Consider the following 26,911-nt stretch of genomic DNA (forward strand, 5'->3'; position numbering starts at 1 on the left):
TACCCACCTTACGCCTTTTACACACTCCTTTTACAAGGAAGCATGGTTGGCCGAGTGCCGATTCCTTTTACAGGACTCTGGCCAACCCAACCTACTCCATTCCCTACACTCCGTTTCATCTGTGCACCCCTCTTCAGAGCTCTAAAACCTTAATCTACGAGACTTTTATTTCCCGCCGGTTCAAATTTCGAAATGAATTTATCTTCTCGCGTACGCTTCATGTCACCTTAATCGTCGACTCATCATCGCATGCCCACCGTCCGATCTCCTGCCACATGTCATCATCTGCTTAACTTCCTCCCCTATAAATACTCCACTTTCACCCCTCACTTTCACTTTTCACTCATTTACTATTTTTTGGTAATTGCTCCGTCGTAGATCTCCAGCGATCCTTCAATCAGTCTCCGAGCAGTCTCTGACCAGTTTGCGGTCAATCCTCGATCCCTTTGCCCGTCTTTTCTTCACCTTCTTCGTCCCTCTTTTCTCAGGCGCGTCTTCCTTCCTTTTCTTTCTTTTTAACTTCCTCTCATAATGTGATCCCCTTCCTCCTAGTTAGGTGACCGTGTTAGGGTTACCTTTAACCCCAACACTTCTACCTCTAAGCCGACTGCTCATGTAGAAGCCACATCCTCCGCTCCCTTAAACCTGGTTCCCCTCCAAGCAGCTCCCGTTCTGCCGATTAGTATTCAACGAGCCACTGGTCTCTTTGAGGACTTACCTCGTCCGATTGAGTACCACTCCACCATCACTTTTCTCGAGTTAGAACTCGCACAAGATATTCTCGGTCCTTCTTCTAAGATCTACTTTTCTCGTGAACGTTACATTTTGACTTTTGTTATGGAGGTCACATCGAAATTCGTTTTCAATCGATCCATCATGGGTTCCGAGTGCCTATAAACCCTTTCCCTCTATCTTGTTTCATTACTTCAGCATTCTCCCGGGTCAACTCATTCTCAACTCCCACTAACTCCTTTCTTGTTTCCAGACTCTTTATCACACACTCGGATTCCTTCCCACCATAGATCTTTCCCACCAACTCTTCCTCATTAATCGAGTCAGCACTACAGCTCCCGGTTTCCTTCAAATATCCCAGAGATGAGGCTGTATGATCTTTGAAGGTCTTACCGAATCCAAAAAAAACTGGAAACCTATTTTTTTGTTCGTCCTGCTTTTACCCTTCCACCCTTCGGTTTTTCCGTCTATTGGAGGCCTTCTTATTATAAGTGCGTCCGGAATCCCTCTTGCAATGAGGAGACAGCGGATATCTTGGTCATCCTCATGGGTATGGGGGCCCTCTAGGCCAAACGCTGGTCTCGGCTCAATTCATTAGAGAAGGCTAATCTTCTACCTAAGGGGGTTGCCACCACATGTGATTGGTTAACTCCTAGAACCTGCATCTTCGCTTGTTAGCTCACCTAGTGCTCTTTGTGATCTCCCGACCCATCAAAGGGCATGTGCTTAGGGAACTTAAACTCAGCCGGTGCATTATTAGCTAGTATTTCAGGTATAAAGGGCAACACGGTTAGTAGGGCTCGAGCAGGCGGCTTGGTCTTCGCATCCAACCACTCCCTCAAGTCCTTAACCTCTCGGGCTAATCCTGTCACTTATTCTTGGTCATAGATCGGCTTCTTCGGAGTCTCAGCACCGCTTTCTGCCATAAATCCTTCCTCCCTCTAACGAGCAACCTCCCTTCTGCGTTCACGCCTATTTCTAGGCTCCTGAGCGGTCCTCGATTCTTCACCAACCATGTCCTCCTGCCGATCAGGCGCTCGGTGAACCCCTCTCTCGCCAAGCCTATCCTTTTGCATAGGCCTTCACTACTTGAGCAAGTACCTCGGCCAAAGTGGGAGCTACTGGAGGCGGCGGCGGTGGTGGTGGTGGCTGAGCAGACTCATGGCTGTGTTGGCACTCTTGACGAAGAGGATAACTCGTTCTCTGCTCTTGTGAATTTTGCCAACTCAACCGGCAACGCAAGTCATGTTCGTTTCTTCGGGCGTTGTTTCCTCTAGTGACACGGCTTTGGGATATTCCTTCAACCATCGCAATACTCTTTTTCACTCAACCTTCACTCTTTTTCACTCAAACTCTAGTTTGTAAGACACATGACTTTCTATCAGTTCCCCACAAACAACGTCAGTGTTGGTTTCTAGACTTTTAGGGCAATCTACTGGTGGGCGAACACAACCGAAAAAATGTTAAGGGTCGTCGGAAAAGATGATAATTCACTCTCAAATCCTCTTGTGTATATTAAAATTTCTTAACGCCTTCAATAGTGCCCTTGCAAGCTTTCTGTATAGAACCCAAGTGACCGTTGCACTCAGCCAATCATTAATGTAGTAAATGAAGTAATTAAAGGTAATAAAAAATATTAATGCTATTTAATATCGGTCGGCTAACTATCTCCACCAACGATCTTGCTCATCATTGCTACTAACTCATTAATGGCTCATCAATGAAGCGTTTCATCGGTTCACCTGGGACTACCTTTCGTCGTGCTTAACCGACTATTGCCATCACTTGGATCTCACGATCCAGCTCCCTCACTCATTATACTATGACTTCCTGGCTACTTCATTCATTCGGCTTGGGTCACCCGATTTCTCCATCCACTCTGTGTAGGTACCTGGCTCTTCCATCCCCTTGGCTATAGTCACCTAACTTATCGGGTCTCTCACCCTTCCAGTTACTCCTCGAATAGCCACTTCCTTCTTCCTTCTCTCTGACCGACCACTTCCTGAGGTCCTCCTACCTCCTTCACTCGTTCAGTCGTCTGAACGGCTCTAACTGACTTCTTGACTCTAGCTCTTATCATCCGACTCCGACAGTCCAACTCCTACGCTCTAACTCCATCTTGATTGGTCTCACTACTTGATTGGTCTAACCACTCTCTGCTCCGTGTTGCCCCCAGCCAGGATGGCATCCGTCTGATTCTTTACTTCGGATCGATTTAGTGATTCCTCTCGTCTTTCCATGCCACTCCGCCTTCCATCATTACTCTTTCGGTCTTAGAGGCTCATATCTCATCAATAGTATATGGTCTATACTTTTTTAATTTTTTCCAATCTAAAGAAAAAAAAATCAATGCTCCCAAGGTTTGATTCTATGGCCACTCATTTAGAATGGCAATAGATCATATGTGTTATCACACTACATAGTAGTTGGCTTTCAAACTAATTATATTAAAATTACTACAATGTAAAATATGCACCATAAATGTTCATTTTACAAAAAAGTAATTATTTGTTTTAATGAAAGTAATATTCAATGTGGAAATAAATTATGTATTTATGTAAATTTGATCAATATTTACTTTTTAAAAAAAATTAAATTGTAAGTCAATTTAAATTAGATAAGGTTAGACAAAAGATATTCTTCTAATTTTCTTTATTGTAACACTAAAGATTAAATATAAATTTTCTATTTTGTAGAGAAAAATTGAAATGAAATGATGAATTTAATCAAGTCAAGATATTGGAAAGAATGCACAAAAAGTGCCACGAAGTTTAATATTAATTGGTCGAGAAGAATAATAAATGGCTGTGTATGAGTTGCTAATCTTATTAATTTATAGTGTATTTATTAGGACTCTATGTATTTGAGTCCATTTATGACTTCCTTTCCTAGTCTTCTTAAGACTCTTTCTCATTGCATATATACTTGTACTCTGTACCTTATAATTACACAATTCAATACAATCTCTATAATTCTCATCTGGTATCAGTTAGCTAGGGTTTCTTTCCATGGTTGAAAACAATTCCGTTGTTGACGGATCTGGCTCCTCTGAGCGAACCATTTCGGATGTTGCTGTTAATTCCTTGGTCTCTATGGCTGTTAATTCACTTTCCACCGCACACCACTTTATCCGTATTTAATTAACGAATAGGAATTTTTTGTTTTGGAGGGTTCAAGTCATACCATTCCTCCGTAGACACAATCTGATGGGATTCATCGATGGCACTCAGCCTTGTCCAATGAAGCTGCTTGCTGCCGGTGACAACTCCAATCCCTAGCCTAATCTAGCGTACGCGTCTTGGATTCAACATGATCAAGCTCTTCTTTCAATGCTAATCTCTTATTTATCAGAAGAAGTCATGCATCTAGCCCGAGGCAGACACACCTCTAAAGCCGTATGGGATTCTATTGAACAAGCTCTTGCATCGTCAACCCATCGCTCGAACGTTGCACCTTCTCAAACAACTCCAATCGCTCTGACAGGGAGACTCTTCCATTGTGGATTACATCGATCGTGCTCAGTTGGTGATAGAGGGTCTCGCCCTTGCCAGACGACCGGTGTCCTTGGATGAGCAAAACCTTTACGTATTTAGAGGATTCCAGCCAGAATACCATATAATCCGTTGACAACGTTTTTGTCTGTGCGTGGGCATCCCGTTACTCTCTAAGAATTGGCAAATTTCTTGGGAGCTCAAGACTTCATCGCAAGTGGTGAAGATTATGGAGATGCTACTAGTTCACCGGTGGCCTTTTCTGTTCAACGAAGAGGTGCATAGTAGCGTCGGATTGGGTAGCTACATAGAGTGAATCATAGACGTGGATGGCAGTTGTCTCGTGGCAGTGGTGACATGCAGTGTGGGAATGGAAGGTAGCGTGGCAGTCCTGGAGATAGGCAGCGTGGAACTAATTCTAGGCGAAACAATTCTCATCATAGGCATAGCAATGTTAATAACAACTTTAATCATGGTCGTAACAATTTTAATAACTCTTGGAGACATGCAGTGTGGGAATGGCCACACTGGTATTACTTGTTACAATTACCTTTCAGGAGGATCTCAAGCAAATTCAACCTATCAAAATAATAGCACTGATGAAAATCCTATGTCTCACACTTGGCTTCCAGACACAAGGACAACTAATCATGCTACTCCAGACATAGTTGCACTGTCCACTTTTGAGAAGTACACTGGTAACAACACTCTTTGTGTCGGTAATCGTACGAATTTGTCTATTAGTCATATTGGTCATGCTTCATTTAATACCCCGTCTAGGTCGTTTAAGTTATCTGATATCCTTCAATTTGTCTACATCTTTACTATCTGTTCAACGCTTTGCATTAGATAATAAATTTTTTTTTTTCGTTTCACCCTTCTTTTTGGTTGTGAAGGACATCAACACCAAGGAAGTTCTTCTTCAGGGCACTAGTGTTGGTGGCCTATACAAATCTCCTATTCCTTATTCGTCCCCGTCTACGTTTCTCTCTACTCGTGCGAATGCTTCAGTCTGCCATGATCGCTTAGGACATCCTCATCCACGTGTTCTTAGTCGTATTTTTCAGTCTTTTTAATTGGGTAAATCTGCTCGTTTCTCATTGCCACGTATTGAGTCTTCTAGTTAGAATGTACTTGATTTAATATATACAAATATTTGGGGACCTGCTCCTTTGTTGTCATCTACAGGCTATCGTTATTTTGTTATTTTCGTGGATGATCATTCTCGTTATACATGGTTTTTTCCCATGTAGCTAAAATCTGATCTCTATGTCCTTTTTGATAGGTTTCGTGTTTTGGTTGAGCGTCTATTTAATCGTAAATCAAATCAACGGAAAATTGTAATTTATGTCCCTCCGTAATATGTCAATTATCAATGTCACCCCTGAATTATTAGTCGTGTAAATATTGCCCCTCAATTTTCAAAACGGTACATATATTGCCCCTCCCGTACCGTACGGGAAGAGCACTATATGTATTGTTTTGAAAATTGAGGGGCAACATTTACACTTGGGAGGGGCAATATTGTAACCCCTCGTATTTTCCGATAAGTTTGAGGTTCGGAAAATAGGTCTTTAAGTTATGACATTTAAGAGAAGACGGTTTGATGCTCGAAATAATTTTTTTTTTAAGGATTAGTTATCGATAGGCTGCGAACTACGCACCGGTCACGAACCGAGAAAATTTTAAGGATATAGATTCAGTTCGAATTTTCTAGAATTGGGATTATTAAATATCATGCGATTAAGCCTGAATTTCTAGTTAGTTCAAGAAAAATTTCAAATGGACTGTAAGGGATAAATTGTTACGGACTCTGTACCTAAATTTAGCGGGATACCGAAAAATTCCCAAAATTGGTGATTTGCGACGGGAATATTTTTACGATAATTTTGGTATTAGAATTTTCCCGAATTAAGTTATAATCCTCCGAACATTCATCTGGATTAAGCATAAACTGAACAATTAGATTTGATATCTTCATAAGGGATCCATGGGGTGATGACATGTGGCAAATCCAATCCTAGACTAAGATTTGGCCATTTAATGTAACATTAATGAGGTATGGAGGCTTTGTACTTGATTGCTTGGTCTTCAAGAACAATATCAAACAAGATCATCTCATCTCTCTCCTACTCTCCATTTCATTTTCGTGTAACACACTAGGAAGAAGAAGAAAATTATTTTAGCTTAGTCTTCCATTGTGATCCAAGAACACTTAGGCATTTCTTCAACTCCAAGAGCTCTACTATAGGTAAGAACTTCGGTTTTGTTCGGTTCGATTCCTTCTAAGACTTAAGCTTTAACTTAAGTGTTAATATAAGTGCATGAAAAATATTGTTATTATGGTGATGTTTTAGGGACTTTGGATTCAAGGAAAGATCTAACGCTTCTACGGTTTTAGAAATCTTCTATTGAGGTAAGGAATTCCCTTAAGTTGGAATTAGTCACTTGAATTTGGATAATTGATTTTGGTTGAAATATGGTGTTTTTGGAGCTTTGGGGATATTTTTGTATACATGTTCATAGCTTGGATATGCTTGTATATGTTGTATTTATGTCCATATAGGCTTATACTTGTGAAAATAGTGAAAGGAAATCAGGGTAGATTCTGGCAGCAACTTCCATGATTTACTGGGAAAAATTGGTAAGGTATTTTGACTCCATTTTTTGTAGATATGTAGTTCAACAAGTGTAGAACCTACATATAAAATTTCATAATGATCGGAGTAGTATAAGTATAGTTTTCGGAATTTTTCCCAAAACTGGACGGAGAGAAAAATATTTCGGACCAAGGGCAAAAAGGGAATTTTCTGTGTTTATTCGTGGATCAAAGTGACCAAAACTTTTGACGGACATCAAGTACTATAAGTTGGGGTTCTACCATAAAAATTTCAAGTGAAAAAGAGTTCGGGAACTATTTTTACCGGCTCAATCTTTCGGACTGCGCCAAGCTGAAATTTTCTGAATTATGCTTAGTATGATTATGGATGTGTTAGTGATAATTGTGAGGTAGTTAGTGAGTTAATGGTGATCAGGTGATGCTAAGGACATGGATTAATGATAGAGATTAAATGATAATCTCATGATTTTTGGGTTATGGTTAGGCAATGACCTTACCTATTAGAATTTATATATATTTGGATGTACGATATCCTCAAGTTATGATCTAATGGTGTTGATCATAGTGGAAGTTGTTGAGGACGATAGTTAAGGATGTTGGTTGATTTTAAGTGTGAGATGGACATATGAAGTGTATCCAAAAATGTTTATGAAAACTTACGTTGAAAAACGTATGCTATTTTGATATAAAGGTTGTCAAAACCTTATTGTTTGAGAAAATGATGTTTGAAAATCCTTCAGGGGTTAAAGAGGTAGCCGATATCAAATATTGGACTCATTTGTGAAATATGTCCAAAAGAAATGATTTAAGAAAGAAAAACTGAAGGAAGGAAAATGTTTTCAAACCCTTAGTTTCTGGAATAAGGTGGGGACCTACGGGAAGGCTTAAATGCCACGGCCCGGGGTTGGAATAAGGGTGGACCTACGGGAGGGCTGGAGTGCCATGGCCCTAGGTTGGGATAAGGAGACCTACGGGAAGGTTGGAAATGCCCTGGCCCGAGGTTTGTATGATCAATTCATACTACAGAGCGAAGTCTATTCGCTGAGAAGAGATGGAGTTATGAAAAAAGAAAGCCTCGTGCTTACTTAGGGGAAACTAAGTGAATTTTTGACTATGAAAATTATTGTTACTCTGGGCTGCGGTTCAGATTATTATGAGCATTAGAGCTGCGGTTCTATTTGCAAATGATGAAATTCTTGGAAATGAAAGTTTTGCAAACTTGTCTGAAAGGACATGAAAATGATTTTTTTTAAACTTCTAAACTAAAAATGTTTTCAAACCTTTGTCTACTTTTAAGTGACAAATGGATTTTCTTACTTAGCCGTCGTGCTAACTACACTTCATTGTGTCCTTTATTAGATGCAGATTAGTGTGGGCTCTAGTAGCCCGATGAGCTCTAAACAAGATGGGAGTGGATGTCGATGCTGTAAGTTTAGCCTTAACGTTTGGGTATAGGAGAGATACCTGAGCGTGGCGGTAACACCGAGTTTTCTGCTGGTTAGACGCTTCCGCAATGTATTGTAATATTAGGATTTTGTAATAAATCCCAGATGTGAAAATTGGGGTGTTACAAATATATGTATCGTTTTGAAAATTGAAGGACAATATTTACACCACTAATAATTCAGGGGTGACATTAATAATTAACATATTATGGAGGGGCATAAATTACAATTTTCCCTCAAATCTATTCAGTCTGATCTAGGTGCTGGATACAAGAAATTGCACTCTACCTTTGTTTAATTTGGAATCAATCACATGCAATCTTGTGCTTATACTCATGAGCAAAATGGTCGTGGCTGACTTCTTTGGCTCATGCATATGTTTCATCAAAATTTTGGGATTATGCTTTTGAAATGGTAGTTTATTTAATTAATAAAATGCCTTCTACTGTCTTAAATAACTCTAGTTATTGGTTGCAAATGGGTATTTCGTACGAAACAAAAGGCTGATGGGACAATTGAGAGATGTAAGGCTCGTCTGGTGGCAAAAGACTTCAATCAAGTTCCTGGTCAGGATTTCTTTGACACCTTTAGTCCTATGGTGAAACCTACTACTGTCAGGTTACTCCTATCCTTGGCTTTGTCTTCTGGTTGGTTGGTTAGGCAACTTGATGTGTATAATGCTTTTCTGAAATGGTAATCTAGATGAAACTGTCTATATGCGCCAACCTCTAGTTATATTGACACTCGGTTTCCTGATCATGTTTGTTTGTTAAAACGTTCTATGTATGGTCTTAAGCAAGCTCCTAGGGTCTAGTTCAACCGCCTACACACTTTTATGCTTTATGTTGGTTTCAAACCCTCCAAGACATATGTGTCATTATTATACTATTCACAAGCATCTGCCTTTGCATATCTATTGGTCTATGTTGATGATATACTTGTAATGGGGAGTGATCAGAATCTAGTTAGCAAAGTTGTATGCTGCTTTTAAGATCAGGGATTTAGCAGAACCTGACTTCTTTCTTGGAATTGAAACTGTTAAAACTTCTGATGGTATGTTGCTTTCTCAACAAAGATATATGACAGATATTTTAAAACGGGATGGTATGACTGGCAATAAACCTTTAGCCACTCCTATTTTTGTGTCAAAACCAAACTCTATTAGTGCATATTTATATGATGTTCCTACTAAATACAAAAGTTTGGCTGGGGCTCTACAATATCTTACAGTTACAAGACCTAATCTATTATTTGCAGTCAGTTAACTTTGTCAACATATGCATGCTCCTTTGGTCGCACATTGGGAGCAACTGAAACGAGTCTTAAGGTATGTTAAAGGCACTATCTCTTTTGGTCTTCGTATACGGAAGTCATGTTCCATGGAGCTTCATGCTTTCTCTGATTCTGATTGGGCTGGCTGCCTTGAGGATCGAAAATCAACCAGTGGCTATGCTGTGTTTCTTGGGTTTAATCTTGTGTCCTGGGTTTGTAAGAAGCAAAGAACTGTTGCTAGGTCTTCTACTGAGGCTGAATATAAAGCTCTAGCAGATGTTTGTGTAGAGATTGATTATCACTTTTTTAGAGACACGGTGGCCTCTAGTGATATTCAAATAAATTTTAACTCTACCAAAGATCAACTTGCTGATATCTTTACTAAAGCTCTACTTGGTCCTAGATTTTCTTTTCTTAGAGACAAGCTACAGGTTGCTAGCTTACCCTGTACTTGAGGGGGAGTATTCAGACTCTATGTATTTGAGTTAGTTTGTGACTTCCTTTCCTAGTCTTCTTAAGACTCTTTTACACTTATTTGATATTTCATCAAAAAGATTTTACACTTCTATTTTCTAGTATAGATTTACAAATTCTTTAATATATATATATATATATATATATATATATATATATATATATATATATATATATATATTTCATGTTTAGAATGAGGAAAAAATGTACACTATAAGAAAATGAGAATTAATGTTTATTTTTAATTGTAAATTCTTAAACAAAAAAATAAAATATATTTTCATATTTTAAAAGAGGATAAAATAAACACAATATAATTTATTTGAAAACACTCTATTGGTTGAGCCCATCTCATGGATCTTCCTAGTGTAATTTACTTTGAGAAGATTGCATCTTTGGTCCATGAGTTATACCCAAGTCCAGACTTAGTCCGTGAGTTATGGTCGCATCTGAGTTTAGTCCCTCAGTTATTTGCCAAGTGGCGAGTTTAGTCCCTGCCCGTTAAATTTGACAGAAAAATTAAAAAAGTATTTAAATTTGAGGGATAAAGTAGGAAATTCACATTTTATTCTCTTTATTATATCAAAACCAATTTCACAACATTAATTTTCACTTCTTAGCTTCTTATTTCAAGATTCTTGAATTCTAAAAACATTTTTATGGCCAATGACCTTGTGGTCTAGTGCACCCGGTTGCATCCCATATGGAAGAGAGTGGGTTCGAGACTTAGTGGAGTGATCAAATGTTTCTTTGTTTCTGCTAGAGGGTGGCTTGTGAAATTGATTTTGATATAATGAAGATAATAAAATGCGAATTTCCTACTTTACCCCTCAAATTCTAAATATTTTTTAATTTTTTCCGCCAAATGTAACGGCCAATGACTAAACTCGCCATTTCGTAAATAACTGAAAGACTAAACTCGGATAAGATCATAACTCAGGGACTGAGTCGTCACTATAGGACCAAAGATGCAATTTTCCCATTTACTTTTACTGTGTAGTTTACTGGTTATTACACGAGAAAAATTTACCCAATAGTCCAATACACACCCTCAAGTAGTGACTTTGAGTTTCCCTCGTCAACCAAAAACAAAAATAAAAAAAAAAAACAAAACAAAACAAAACAAAAAATAGGGCAACTGAACCAGAAAACAAAAGCACCCTTATAACAGAAACAGCCCTTCCATTACATCATTTACATGAACTTGTTCAATTTAATGTATTCACCAATACCAGCATTAACATTAGATAACAGTACTTATAAACAGAGTACATAGCTTTAACAACTGAGGTCAATCTTTTCATCCTCAATCCCCACTGGGGTCTTTATTTTCATCTTTGTATTCCTCACATTTCAGCTATACACCCATCTCATGCACCTACTAATTTCCTGAAGATGGTTTCGCATACACTCGCGTTGAAAATAATCAAATGCCCTCCGTCTGGAACCTCGTGGTACTGAATCCACGGGAGTTGCTCAGATATATAGCGATTCACTACAGCCGGGATGATTTTATCTTCCTGACCTTGCCAAATGTGCACAGAGCCCTCATTGTTGGGAAATGGATTGGTTAAATCCAATGGACTGAATTCCCATTTTGCATAACCAACCATTATGTCTCGGTATAGTGATTCATAAACACCCTGTTGCCTTAGTCTTTCCTGCAATGCAAATCAAAAGTTTCTGAATTTTGAGCCATTTGCTACAGCTAACAGAAGCAATGTGCTGTTTGTGCTGATACTGTGGATACAGATCCAAAAGCCGTAAACTGTTCATGCTTTTCCAAAGAGATTCTTGCACGGGTACAAGTTCTTAGCCACGCTAGTTCACAAAATACAAGTAATAAACACACACAGTGAATGCGTTGTTCTCAGTACACCGAAATTATTGTTTTATACTGTGTATCTTTCTTTCTCATTGGTTGTGCCTAAGAAAAATGCACTGTTGCATGGTGACAATGCAAGGTTTTTTCTGTTTCTAGAACTCGGGACACGATTTTTAATAATCAGTGTGATGAAATATTTTACCCTGGTGGAAAATTTTCAATCATGCCACCAATACATATACTCATATAAAACAGAACAATGGACTAAAGGTCACAGTTATATATATTCTCAGAATGATACAGAATATGTAAGATGCAAATGAACACAGGCACAAAAGTTTAGATCAATACCGAGTAGAGCAAAATATTACCGGATGAGATGCACAAAGAAAAAATAACAATAAAATAAAATAAAATTACCTGATTGTCATTAGGGGGGCCTTCCATTAGCTGCTTTATGGTTTCCAGATCTTGGGGGCAGAAAATAGCCATGTTCCCTTGCAGAGCACTTAAAGAAGGAAACCATTTTTGAGTCATCCACCAATAGAACAGCCATGGAGCATAATGAGCCATTTTGAATGTCCGTTGGTCATGTATGAGGTGTTTCTGCAGGGCTTCATTTGATATTTTAGCAGGAAAACGAGGCCACCAGTAGTGGACAAACGGAACTACAAGTGAAGCTCCAGCCAACCTGCAAATTGTATTTAGAATATCATCACGAACAAAATTAATATATCTGCAACTTGTACTCAGAAATGAGGCATTTGATAAAGCATTTCAAAGCCAATAATATACAAAAGAACAAACATATACCTGTGCGGTATGTACTTTAGGCAACTGTAAATGATATATGCTCCCATTGACATGCCAATCACATAAAACTTAGGTCCTACTTGCAACTTGTCAGCCAGTTCCTGAATATCAAATGCTTCGCTCTTTACGCTCCGCCCTGGATATGGATCACTCTCTCCATATCCTGCTCGATCATATGACAAGAGATATATTTGGAGCTCTTCAATGAGGTCCTGACAATGAAACCCAGACAAGGGAAGAAATAAGAAATTTTAGATTTTTTCTTTCTTTTAAGCAGTCATCATTTTTAATAACCTAGAGCCATACCGGATAGAATCCTTTCCTAAAGAATATAATGATGAGAATTACAGTAGTCTCATATGTTTCAAGCACATAAAAAACTTATAGAATCTATTTATCTTCTCATGGAATTTGAAGAATGAACCCTATCTAAGCCACGATAATTTACCAAATCATTATTTGATCTTTTTTGACAGTTAGTAGTCAAATCCAAGCATATCAATACGTTCAAGGCGAAGCTAGGAGATTATCATACACAAACTCTTTATCTGTTGAGGATTGTTGTATCGAATCTCACATAGAAGAGATGGCAGATAATGTTGAAAGTATATATTGAACCAAAAACAGCCATTTAGATCATTATATATCAAATTATTAACTATAACTTACCTATTTTATATTCTGCAAAACTAAAATTAGACAAACAAACAAACAAAAAGACCATGTTCTGATGTTGGCTAGTAAGGAGAACAAGAACTTTGTCAAAGTTCTTTTTTCAAATTAGGGAATAACCAAAAGCTCTCTTATTATCTCTTCCATGTATTCTAACCACACCTGGGCTCTAGCAAATAATATAAGCCAGTATCATTGTGTTTCAAAGCCAAAATGCTTGCCAAATGACATGGAAAATGGATATGAGTTCTTTATTCTAGAAGTTGCAAACTTTAGGTTATTTAACTTACAAACATAATGTTTTACTTCATTATTCAATTCCAGCCATAGTGCCATAACAAAAAAGCATTGAAATTAATTACAGTAACAGAACTTCATACTTGAGAGAGAGGCAACTCCAAATCTTTAGAGTTATCAAAGCCATGGACAATGATGATCTTGTATCTGGCCGTTTCTTTGGGCACGCCTCTCTCTCTATAGGCCAGATGTCTCCCATCACTGAGTTTGACCCTTGGCGAAATCACAGGAGGACCACCTGGTGAGCCACAAACTTTTGGAGAGGGGGGCTTTATCAGTGCCAGATAAGCCCAGCCCAGAGCACCAACTGTTGCTGCAATTGCATATTTATACATAACTGGAGAAATAATGTAAACAGGAGAGAGTGAGGAACATAGACAAGAAATAGTAGCAATAAGAGAGACGTTTTTGACACAAAACAGTGATTATGGAATTATGTGAGACATGCAATCAAGGCCTAATAACTAGAAAAAAAACTAAAACCTCACCAATAGGATAAACCCAACACATCAGTTATTATACTACAATTACAAGACTACATGTGCAGCATGTTACAGGGTTATCCTTAATGGTTCTAGAATCACAATCATAATTCAGTTTATGCTCCATTACAGCCATACAGGCAGATATTCTTGGAACACAAGCCTATTTTCTAAGCCTTGCCCACTTAAAATTGCTTTGAACACACTATGCAATTGATGAGGTTTCCACCTCCAAATTCATTAACTCATTTCTCAACATCAACGAATCCATCCCGCGAGGGTAACTCAATTGGTTTCTAGGTTATAAATTGCGAGTAAGGACACAAGATCTACCCATCAAACGTAACATGAAAGTTACACCTAATATGGTGGACTCTCGTAGACACCAGCTCCTCCCAGCCCTCTGAGTCACGTAATTTACTCCATTACTATTTTAACATTTTAACAGACCGGATATGGGACTGGGGCGAGGGAATTTTGCGTACAAATATCAACGATTTCATTGGAAAAGGCATGAAAACCCTCGGGAAACTTAAACAGATAGCAACCATTTGCAAAAGGTTATCAAAAACATTTATAACGAAACGAAGTTTCCCGAGATTAATCGAGAAAACAAAACCATCCAACATCAAGAAAATCACAGGGATTGAAAAATCAATGGCAAGAAGACGAGAAAAGGAGTTCGAACTCACCTGAGTGAAGTAGAAAGGAGGGTGCTTGATTGGGGGTTGACTAGGTGAGATGTGCTGCTCTGCTGCTAGCAGTTTCAGCGCCCAAGCAGAAGAAGGCACACTCACCAGAATAGCAGCCTTCAATCTCCATCACTTTGACCGACACATTACGTGTCTAATCAAATGCTGTAACAGGATAAAGGAATTCGGATGAAAGGAATTGTAACTTTGTAAAAAAAGAATGAAATGGAATAAAATATGAATTCTAATTATATTTATATTGTTCGGTAAGGAGAAATAGAATTATTGGGAATGAGAATGAAAAAAAGTGATATAAAGATTAAAATGTTCCAGTGTAATAATAATAATAATAATAATAAAAGGAAAATGGTTAAATTGTTTTCCTAAATCAATCAACAGTTTAATTAAGTCTAACTTAGGATGAGTTAACATGCTAAGCAAGTCAACTTGGACTTTATTGAATACTTTTACAGGTTTAAGGGATTTGGATGAAGTTTTTTTCTTTACTTAGGAGATCCAATTGCATTATTCGGTTGACTTAATGGGCCAATTTAACCATTTTTCCTAAACAAAAATTTGTGTGAGACCGTCTCACCATGAGACGGGTCGGGTCAAGATGCAAGTGTACCATTTATATGAACAAATGTCATACTTATATGCTCAAATGTAATACTAATCAGAAATAAAAATTTTGTTACTTATAAGGGTAAATGTAATACTTTTAAAGGAAAATACAATACTTTTACATTTCAATTTAAAAGTATTACATTTTCCTCAAAAGTATTATATTTGCCCTTATAAGTAAGGATCACTTGTCAACATTACTTATTATGAAAAATGTATTACTTTTTCTCATATAAGTAACAAAAATTGTATTCTTGATTAGTGTTATATTTAAGCATATAAGTATGACATTTGCATGATACTTTGACCCGGCCCGACCTGTCTCACAAATAAGGATATGTGAGACGGTCTCACACAAGTGTGACCCTTTTTCCTAATAAGAATAATAGAGTTAATACTATCTATGGTCCTTCGAGTATAGTGATTTTGCAACGTCTAGTCCTAAACTTTCAAATTGACCACACATGGTCATTCGACTTTCAAATTGTTACCATCCGTGATCCAAGTTAACCACTCATGGTCCTTCAATTATCAAATTTTAACCACACATGGTCTTTCCAAGTGGACTGCGGTTGGTTAAATTTTGAAAGTTGAAGAACCATTGGTGGTTAATTTGGACAACGGATTGTAACGTACAATTTGAAAGTCAAAGGACCACAAGTGGTCAATTTGAAAGTTTAAGACTAAACGTGACAAAATACTATACTCGGAGGACCCCATACGGCATTACCAATAGTACTTTTGTCATTTCTTCCCTTTTTTCCTTACCCACAACCGCATTTGGTTTGAGGGAGGGAATTAGGTGGAAAGGAATTACAAATCCATGAAAAATGAATAATGTTTGGTATACATGGAAATTAAAAGGAAATAAGTAATATAAAGTCCAAAAGGCCCATTATTATTATTATTATTATTATTATTATTATTATTATTATTATTATTACTAGTATTTTCGCCCGTACGTTGCACGGAATGGATTTGTTATAATATTTTAAAAATATTTAGATCGATATACAATTATGTAAATTATAACATCGAATATTATATAGCGCAGTTGATGACATTGGTTGGATCAAGTATGTTTCCTAATGTTTTCCTTGCTTGAATTCAAGGTTGTAAAAATCGCTAGGCGGCCCCTAGGCGCCCGATTTTGTTTTCCTTATTTTTATTTTTTTTTAGTTTTATATAACTCATTTTGTTAGTTCAGTAGGGACAAACAGATGAAATCATAAGATTCATAACCCAATGAATCACAAATTGACAACATCAAGAATGCAATCCACTGCCACCATCTCTCATTTTCAATTTCAATCCAAAATCAAAATAATGGAAGCAATGATGGAGAGGAATCCAGCACGCCACCGCCACTCAACCAGTCCACCGCCACCGTCTCTCATTTTCAATCCAAAATCAAAATAACGGAATCAAAAATGGAGAGCAATCCACCGCCATCGTCACTCACCTAGTCCACCGTCACTGTCTCTCATTTTCAATTTCAATCCAAAATCAAAATAATGGAAGCAACAATGGAGAGCAACCAGCCACAACCTCCACTCCTAGCCATTTTCCATCCAAAATTGAAGAGCAGAGACGGTGAGAGAAGGAACGGAAAAAAATAAATAAACAAAGAGAAAACTTACCAGGAAGCTGCATCGCCGGTAAGGACTGAGGCTTCGGAGGCGGTGGACGGTGCTGGTGAGGACGGACGGCACTGGTGAGGAGGCGAGACCCACGGCGTCAAGAGGCTTCGGAGTTCAGAATTCGGGAAAGGCTTCGCGATTGCAATTTTAATAATTTTAACCCTTTTCCTATTTCTACGACTTAACCCAAAAAAAAAAAAAAAAAAAAAAAAGTGATTAGGCGGCCGAACAGCCGCCTGGGCGTAGACTAGGCGGGCTAGGCGCCGGCCGCGGAATTTGCCGATTCCGGCGAAAATCGCATCGGCAGGGCCCCGCCTAGCGCCTAGACGCGATTTTTGCAACATTGCTTGAATTAGAGCAAATAATTGTCCAATTACCCGTGCGATGCATTGATAAATTTTTTATTATATATTTAGAAAATAAAAATAAATATGAAATTATAAAAAATTCTAATATTGAACGTGTACATTTATTTGATTATAAGATTAGTGCAAAAGTATTACTCAATTTATTGAACAATATATGACTTGTTTGTCTACAATTATCTTTAAAATATCAATATGTAATATGACTTATATAATTATATTATTACTAAAATAAATATGGGAAAAATAAGAAATAATTTAATTATAATTATTATAAAATAAATTCCACAACCAATGTTTAGCTTAATTACCATAATAATTATTACGCAAATATTATTAGTCAATTACACTAAGGGTGTGTTTGGTAACGCGTAAAATGACTTCTGAAAAATGCTTTTCGAGTTTTCGGTGTTTGGCAACGTCCGAAAAAAGCGGTCAACGGAAAATTTTTTCCGTTGACCAAGGAAAATCAGTTCATTTTTCCGGAAAATGACTTACGGAATTTTTTTCCGTAAGTCATTTTCCGGAATGGCCAAATTGGTTGTTTCCATGTTCTCGGCCAAAACCAAGTCATATCACCCAAACACACCAAGACAATTTTCCATAATGCAACCAAACACCGGAAATGAAAATTTTTTCTGAAAAATGAGTAATTTTCTGGAATATGTTTTCCGAAAGTCATTTTCCTGCTTTCCAAATGGACTTTAATATATGTGCAATTATACTTTTATACCTTAAGTATATTCATTTTCACCATATCGCGTTTAGTTTTTTCTCCCTCTTCCATATTTGAATGAATTAATTGTAATTGTTATAAAAAATCTAATAGTCCATGTTTAATTAGTTTTTTTAAAGTTTAAATAATTTAAAGTTTTCAAAAGGAAAATGTGTAATTAATTTTTAAAAAAAGTTTTTAAATAATTTTCAGTCAATTAGTAATATCATTTTCTTTTCTAATTTGTCAAATTTCTGTTTGCTTTTCCATTAAGATTTTTTTTTTTAATATTTTCAATCAATTAGTAAAATTAGTTTTCTATTCCATTTGATATTTACTATTGTTTAGGCAAGAATTTCACAAAGGATGATTTTATTTTTATTAATAATAGTATAGATATATAAGTATAGATAAGTATTCGAATTATTATTATTGGTATAAATAATAATTAATAAATTATTTTTTCTTATAAAATTACGCAAGATTTGTTTTCATTATTCTCACAATTATAATGGTTTAATTATTCTCAGAATTTGGTAAATAAAATTTTGTTACTAATTAAATTTTATTATTTTTTTACCAATTAATTAATAATATTAGTTTGTGCGGGAAAATTGAAGGGGAGGATTTTTCTTTTATTAATAGTATTGATACGTGAATATAGAAAAAATATTACCGATTAATAGATATTAGTTAATTTCCATTTTACATTTTCTTACAAAATAATCTTTATTAATTATTTGACCAATAAAATATTTAATTAATTGAGTACAAAAGTTTGGGCTGGAAAATGAAATAGGAGAATTTTACTTTTATATATAGTATAGATTATTTTTAAGTTTTTTTATTTAAATAATTTCAATTTGAGGTGACCTTTTAGAAACCTGCAAATTGGACAAATTACATGAAATGAGTTAGTTTAAATACTCAATTGTAATTTTTTAAGGTTCAGTAGCCTAATTGTATTTTCGTGTGCAGTTCGGTGACCTATTTAACCCTTAGATTTGTGCATGGTAAGAAAAAACCCTTTTAAAAAATAAGGACAGCAATAACGTTGTCATATTTGTTTCGTGTTATATGTTTCCTTTTGTTTCCTATTACTCCAGATTTTGTGAGTTTCTTCGTAGTACTTCTTGATTGTTTATAATATTCACTTGCCATATTTGGGAGAAAATAATAGTGTTCTAATTTAGTGATTTATAAGACAGATTTAATGTATATAGAGACGTGAAGAACAAAGTTAGGGTTAAAAAAACAAATTTATAATGAGGTGTGGTTTTTAATATTCTGTAAGGATATGAATAGTTTGTTAGCAGTAATGATAGCACACATATACTAAAGTTGTGTCATGTGTTAACGTTTATTCTTATTTTATAAGAAGTATATCAAATAATTAAAATACAAATTTACAATTAATATATGCGCTTAGTTTGTAAATTTGATTTCTAACTTTAACTACTGGCTATACATGTTTCTGACATACTATCAAAAGTTTGTTGTTTGCTATTATTTTTTTAGGTGTTATTTAATTGTGAAATACATTTTATTTCTTAGGCATTTCATCAGTAGTGTTAAATTATTTATTTATTTTTTTTTATTAATTTTGACTAATGAAATAACTCAACATGTGGCAAATGATGATATGCCAATCTGATGCCAATATAAGTTGTATATGCTAATCAGTTTATCTTTTCATTGTCAAATAACTTGGAAATATATACACAATGTTTGAATATGTAAAATTAAAAAATATGGAATGATTGTTTTCAAAATTTTATATATATGGTAAGACTAAATAAACATGACAATGATGCCAATTGCCAACCCTGATCTTCTCATAAACATCAGAAATAATGGAACTAATAATCATATTGCCATTAATTGAATCTTCCAATGTGCTGCCATAACTTAAGCCAGACATGGATGCAATCCTCCTTTAGAGGGATTTGATCAACACAAATACTGTAGTCTGTAAAAGAATAGTATTTATGATAATTATAAATAAAAGATGTACAAATAAAAATATACAAAAGCCATGGTAAAAAATGATGATACAAATTAAGATACTTAAGTTACCTTTCATGAAATTCCTTAAATTGCATTGTATCTTGATTGAACAAAAGCTATGTAACATTAAGAATTGCAGAGATTAATATCACCAGCAACATAAAAAGATCACTGATTAATATCCTAGAATCCTAAAAATACTATCAAAACCTAAATAATTGTTAACAATTGCATGTGTTGAGACTTACTATTGTTATCAGTCTTGACTCTACACAATTGCAAAAGAACAATTACAGAAGAAGAATATTGACTGCAACCAGAATGAAATTTTAATAGAATATGGACGAAAAAAAGAAACCAAAAATAGGATATCATTTACTGGAATGTCAAAAACATGACCAAAAAAATATCAAAAAATAGTATATCTCCCAAAAAATAAAAATATTATATAAAAAAATGTAAGCAATGGATACCTCTTCAGTCTTCACCATGAAACAGCATTCCTTACATTTGATAGAATCACTGCCCCTTCTTTATGCAACTTCATATGTATGTACCAAGTGAAGTTTAATAACACATGAATTATAATAGAGAGAATAGAGGCAGGAATACGTTGGAAGCTTACAATTTAAGTTTCAGCAGAATGATATGTTTAAATAACAAAATGTTACCATAATAACCAATAACCAATAACATAATAAATAAATAAATGTCACAATTATATTATAATCGTTGAAGAAAACATACCTATACATACCTATATGTATGTATGTGTGTGTGTGTGTGTGTGTGTGTGTGTGTGTGTGTGTGTGTGTATATATATATTTATATATTTATATATATATTTCCTTAATCAGGTGAGAACCATGTCCCAGGTGAGAACGTAAGGACAAATCCAAACCATTGATCTAATAGATCTAACGGTTGAAATAAACAAAATTTTGTAATATTTATGAAAATGACCCCGCTCATTTTAAAAGTTTATAATATTTATGAAAATGACCCCACTCATTTTTTACTTGATCTCTCATCCATCAAATCTTGCAGATCAATGGTTTAGATTTGTCCACACGTTCTCAATTGGGGCATAGTTCTCATATGATTAGGATTCTATATATATATATATATATATATATATATATATATATATATATATATATATATACACGTATGTATATATATATATACACGTATATATATACGTATATATATACGTGTATATGTATACACACATATATATATACGTATATATGTATACATGTATATATATATATACGTATATATATATGTATATATGTATACACGTATATATATATGTATACACGTATATATGTATATATACACGTATGTATACATATATGTATGTATACATACATATGTATGTATATATGTATACATATACATATATATATGTATATATATATATATATATATATATATATATATATATATATATATATATATATATATATATATATATATATATACACACATATGTATATATAAAAGTACATAGTCATAACTCAACCCTAAATCCCTAATCAGTAATCAGTAACCCATCCCCATTCAGCCATTCTCCAATGAGTCCAATCTCCATAGACGGCGAGGCAACGATTTTCCATCGGCTGTGTCTGCGAGGCGGTGAGGCCTTCATTCGGCCATTCTCCATCGACTGTCTCTGCGAAGTGGTGAGGCCATCCCCATCGAGACGTCAGACGAGTCTGTGAAACGGTGAGTCGGTGACCTTGCAACAATTGCGAGTCGACAGGGCGGCGAGACGGTGAGGTTAGTGCGACTTAATCTGGTACTATAGTTGATTTCTTCATTTGAGTTGGTGGAAATGCAATCCAATTTGCACAAAGGTGAGCATTTTGATTTCTTTTCTTTCTATTATTTCAAGCCCTAATTTCCCTAGTGGTTAAAATTGCACTATTACATATCTCTAATGTATTAAAAAATGTAAAGATTGTTTTACAGAAATTAGAGAGTTGGTAAGAATGCTGTGAGTTACACCTGTGGCTTTACAATTAATGATTTCCAATCACAATCATGGGCTAGAATTCAGTTATCACTCAATCATGAATTTTTCCCTAGTACGTCTGATAGGATTGTTATGATATCTAGAGCTGTTGATAACATACTCAAGGCGGGATCTCATCCTTGCTAAATTACTGGATGAGGTAATTGATGGCCTTCAAAGTTTATTTCTTGTACCCCTGTTGATTCTTAATTTAACATTTTCCTCTCTTTTTTCCTATTTCAGTTTTTTGTCGATGACGGTGGTGATTCTGAGCCACGATCTAAATTTAGATTAATTGTACCTAATGGTTCTTGTGGTGGAATAATAGGGAAAGGATGAGCCATCATAAAGTAAGTTTTTTAAGCTAAGTACTCTATGTTCAATTTGAATGTATCCTTATTGTTTCTCTAACATCTGTGAACTCTTTTATATCATGTTTATCTATGTAGTTGTCTCCACATTGATAATGTCCAATTCTTTTCTTTTTGATAGTCATACTGCCACAACATTGACTTATCTTATCTGACAGTCATGGTTATGCTTGCACTTTGCTGCTGCATATTTACATTGAAAAACTATGTAATGATATAGAGTGATGATTTTTTTGCCTCTACTTCATGTGTAGATATTCATGTGTTTGTTTAGAGCTATCATGAATGGAATAAGTGAGAATGTTATACTGAAGTTCCATTTTTAACCCTGGTTACTCCATTTTTTTTATTATATATAACCAAATATAGATGAATACCTTGTTTCTTGAAGGGCTTATTTATACAAATACCTTTGTTCATGATTACTTAGGCATCTTTATTTTTTTTTATTTTTTTTGCAGTTTTCTCTAAGATGGTGTGAGATAAAATATGAATGGAGGGAACAAATGATATGCTCCTTTCTTTATTTGAGGTAGTAAATGATCATTTATGAGTTACATCTTGCTTATTTTTTTTTATTCATTTTTAATTTTACCTCACAAGGACAATGATTTAAATTTCTTCTTTGATCTGAAAAAGGTTTGTTGTTTTCTCATACTTCACTTTCTCTTTTCAGGTTTCAATTGTGGAGAGGCTTCATTGTGTAGGTGGATTCTTAACAAGACGAGATTATGCAGAAGCCATGTCTTGTATTTTTTGGTTTATTGATTGATTGTAAATTTGTAATTTTATAATTTTATAATATATTAATATGATACATAAATTTGTGGTATTATGTATGTATTTGGTTTTTATTGGTAAATTTTTTTATAGATTTAAATAGGCTCAAAGCCTATTTAGTACCTAGTTTGAAACCTTTTAAAAGGCCTATATAATATATAGGCTTTTAAAAATGCTTTAGGCCAACTATAGGCTCAGTCATGAGCCTAATACAAAGCCTACATACAGCCTCAGGCCTAGGCCCAGGCTTTAAATTTTCATAGCAGACCCAGATCTAAATATCTAAAGCCTGGCCTATTTCCACACCTACTCAAAGAGTATCATGGTAATTATGTAATAACGGTTCGAATCTATAATACCCCGTAAAATTACTCCAAATAAACGATATTATTTTAATACGAATACTCTCGAAAATAAAATTCATTTTTCTACAATAAATATTTTTAGTTCAAATATTATTAAACCAATTATTTTATTTCGGGCTTTAAATAAATTATTTTACGATCCAAAAATTTTCTATTCAAAATCTATCTGAGAGGAGCTTATCAACATCATTTTTATAACTATCAAACTTACAAAGCCCAAATAAAATTTTTCTTCCTAAGTGCAATGACTTTGCTTGAGCCCAAAGTATTTCTAAGCCCAATTTTTAGTCCATGACCCAATTATGAAAATTAAAATTTTCTAGAGTCCTAACCCACTTTCTTCACCCTTCTATAAATACCCCCGTTCTCCCCTTCATTTCTCCCTCTCCCTCACGTGAAGATCCCAAGAGCTCATAAATCCTAAGTGGTAAGACTTCATCTTCTTCTCCATTATTCCATCTTCATTATTTCACATATCTTCTATTTTTACTTTGTTCTTGTGTTTGTGTATGTATTTAAAAATGGTATTTTGTTGTGTGTGGTTTTGCTTGGACTTAAGGTGAAGGGGAAGTTTGTGATTAAGCCTAAGGATTAGGAAATTATTTGAAAGTATGAACTATTATTGCTACTTTAAATCCTAATAAATTGTGTTAATATGATGTTATTTTGCAAGTTTGGAAGTGTTGATGTATTTTTGGAGTTGTGTTTTGAGGTGTTTGGAGTAAATCTTTGGGCTTAAATTTCGCAGGGAGCTAGTGGTTTCAGACTCGGGTAGTTTAGGGGATGTTTGGGGTTCGATTCTTTTCATCATCAGCATCTGTTTCTTTTTATTTTACTTATATCTTGTTTATAAAATCAGTTAATTATTTGAAGTAAGAATTAAACCTTGGAACTTTCTACTTAACACCTTTAGTTTCTTCCATTTAAGATACTTTTTTTTTAAGGAAGGGGGGACACCCAAATAAAAGCGCTCTATTTATTTTGCAAGATACATCGTTGCCTACAGGCACCCAAAAGGTCATTACTGACTCTATTTCTGCATCCAGGAGGAGGCTGATCAAATTCTATCCATTCAAAATCGCCTTTAAGTGCGAGCTTTGCAAGACCATCCGCCACAGAATTCTGCTCACGATAGATATGCGATATCATGCTTCTTTCAGCTTCAGTGATCATCCTCATAAGGCTCTCAAAAGAGTTGTCATGTTGATTTGTTCTCGTGTAGTTTCCTTGCATGACTTTGGCGATCTCCTCACAATCAGTCTGGATTTCATAGCCTAAATACCCTATGCTCCTGGCCCATTGAACCCCCATAACCAGTGCTTTCATCTCAGCTTCAATGGGGTTTGCAGCACGATACCCTCGGGCACATCCCACAATCCAATTTTCATATTTATCCCTGAGAACTCCACCACCTCCTGCAAGACTGTCACTCTCCCTGTAGTATCCATCCACGTTAAGGATGATTGGCGCATTAGTTTTGGGTTCCATTTAAGATACTTTAACACTTGAAATAATTTCATTTAATAAACTATTATATCAATTTTAAAGAGTTATGTACCAAGAAAATTATTATTTTTGGGAAGGGCTTATACTTTACATATTTCTTGGCTTAATAAACTTAGTACCGATAATTGAAAATATTTATGAAAACCTATTTTGAAAGATTATTACTATTTTGGAGAAATTATATAAATATGTACTTATTTTTGGAGGTTTATCCCTTTTCTGTGTAGATTGTGATGTGACTTGTGATGTGGGCTAAGGCCCTATGTTGGAATTAAACCTGGTAGAAATCATCCTGGGTTAGTATTTGAGGAGTAACCTAGTAAAAATCATCCTGGGTTACTAGGACTGGTTGGGCTTGGAATCCTAGTTAGGGGGTGCATGTGCACACTTAAGGTAGTGGTCCTGTTTCCACCTGTGGTAAAGTGGGGGTTGTGCTGTGCTCAGTAGAGGGTTGCTGTTCACTTAGGGCTTCACAGAGATGATGTCCCTACCCCCACTATTGTGATATTGAGATTGATTATGATTGGGATACCTCCACTTATTTATTATAATATATTGATATTTGAAAACTATTATCTGAACTCCTCACTATCTATAATTATTGACTTGTATGTTTTTTGAGAATGACTTATGAGAATGTCTATACTAGAAATGATTACTCGAGAACATCTATATTGCTTCAAACATATTTAATATTATACTTGAGAAAGTGTATATGTTACTTATCTTTGGTGTGATTTAAATCTTATGAGAACTACTACCTATTATGGAAAATTCCTTTTGGAAATACTCTTTTAAGCTTTTAGCTAAATGATTTCTATAGTACGGTCTACTTGAGTATAAAAATTTATTTACAAAGTATATTTACTTTCCAAGCTATAAATGTATTTATTTTATAGGGCGGAGTAGAGCTTACTTAGCATTTTATGCTAATCCTGTTTGTTGTGTTTTCCAAAACTTTATTATTTTCAGGACTTGATGTAAGTGTCTAGCTTTCAGAGCACGGCATAGAGTTAGTTATCCTTGAAGTGGATTCATGGTATAATGGTTTAGTTAGAATCTAAATTGATGTATTATAGTTGATTTATATGACGGATAGTAAATTGTTGTAATGTGGATTGTGGTTAGAAAGCTTTGTAGACTGTGCGTTACGTTTGGGCTTAGTGGTGGTCCAATCGTGGCATAACACCCCATTGGTTTAGAGTTTTAATTCACTTTTGCATTTATTTTCGATATGGTTAGTAAGAAGGATTGATTATTTATGTTTAATCTTGTATTAGAAATTGGGGGTGTTACAGAATCTAAGAATTACCATGTTATCAAAGTTAGAGTTCTATATAAGGTGGGAGATGGTTCAAGAATAAGCAAATGAAAGATTATTGACTGAAAGAAAGTAACCATCTTCCCAAAGCTCTAAAGTGTGCAACTCTGACCATCATCGTCTTCTTCTCAAGGAATTAAGATCTAGAAATTATCATTGAAGATATTGAGAAGGCAAATTACATGTATGTTTGAAGAGTGAGTCATCAAGACGGACTGCATCAGAATAGCTCTCCAACATGGAGACTTGGTTGGACTTCGCACTTCTGACGCACAGATCTCTGGTTTTGGCAATCTACTGTAAGCCTATGTCAGTCAGGTAGATACCGGTGAGGGATCACTTGGGTGAGAACGTTCTTCTCTTGCCTTATGTACATTAAGGG

At 35.3% G+C, this 26,911-nt stretch overlaps 1 protein-coding gene and 1 long non-coding RNA gene across 3 annotated transcripts; one reads left to right on the top strand and one right to left on the bottom strand.

The window, feature by feature from the left end:
* Nucleotides 1-11,173: 11,173 nt before the first annotated feature.
* LOC116005357 lies at nucleotides 11,174-14,963 on the bottom strand. The gene is made up of 5 exons (XM_031245639.1): nucleotides 14,816-14,963; nucleotides 13,725-13,978; nucleotides 12,673-12,884; nucleotides 12,280-12,550; nucleotides 11,174-11,695 (listed from the first exon to the last, which is right to left on the bottom strand). Exons 2-5 carry the CDS (start codon nucleotides 13,974-13,976, stop codon nucleotides 11,405-11,407), a joined length of 1,026 nt encoding a protein of 341 aa, XP_031101499.1. The 5' UTR covers nucleotides 13,977-13,978; nucleotides 14,816-14,963; the 3' UTR covers nucleotides 11,174-11,404.
* A 6,891-nt stretch (nucleotides 14,964-21,854) lies between these two features.
* Nucleotides 21,855-23,374, top strand: LOC116003548. 2 transcript variants are annotated; one of them, XR_004094677.1, is made up of 5 exons: nucleotides 21,855-22,028; nucleotides 22,132-22,346; nucleotides 22,430-22,536; nucleotides 23,019-23,089; nucleotides 23,234-23,374. It is a non-coding gene; the product is annotated as an uncharacterized LOC116003548 (long non-coding RNA). The 2 variants fall into 2 exon arrangements; XR_004094676.1 differs by having other exon boundaries at nucleotides 21,855-22,346.
* Nucleotides 23,375-26,911: the final 3,537 nt, after the last annotated feature.

Source organism: Ipomoea triloba, chromosome 14, assembly GCF_003576645.1.
Source record: "Ipomoea triloba cultivar NCNSP0323 chromosome 14, ASM357664v1".
Lineage (NCBI taxonomy): Eukaryota > Viridiplantae > Streptophyta > Magnoliopsida > Solanales > Convolvulaceae > Ipomoea > Ipomoea triloba.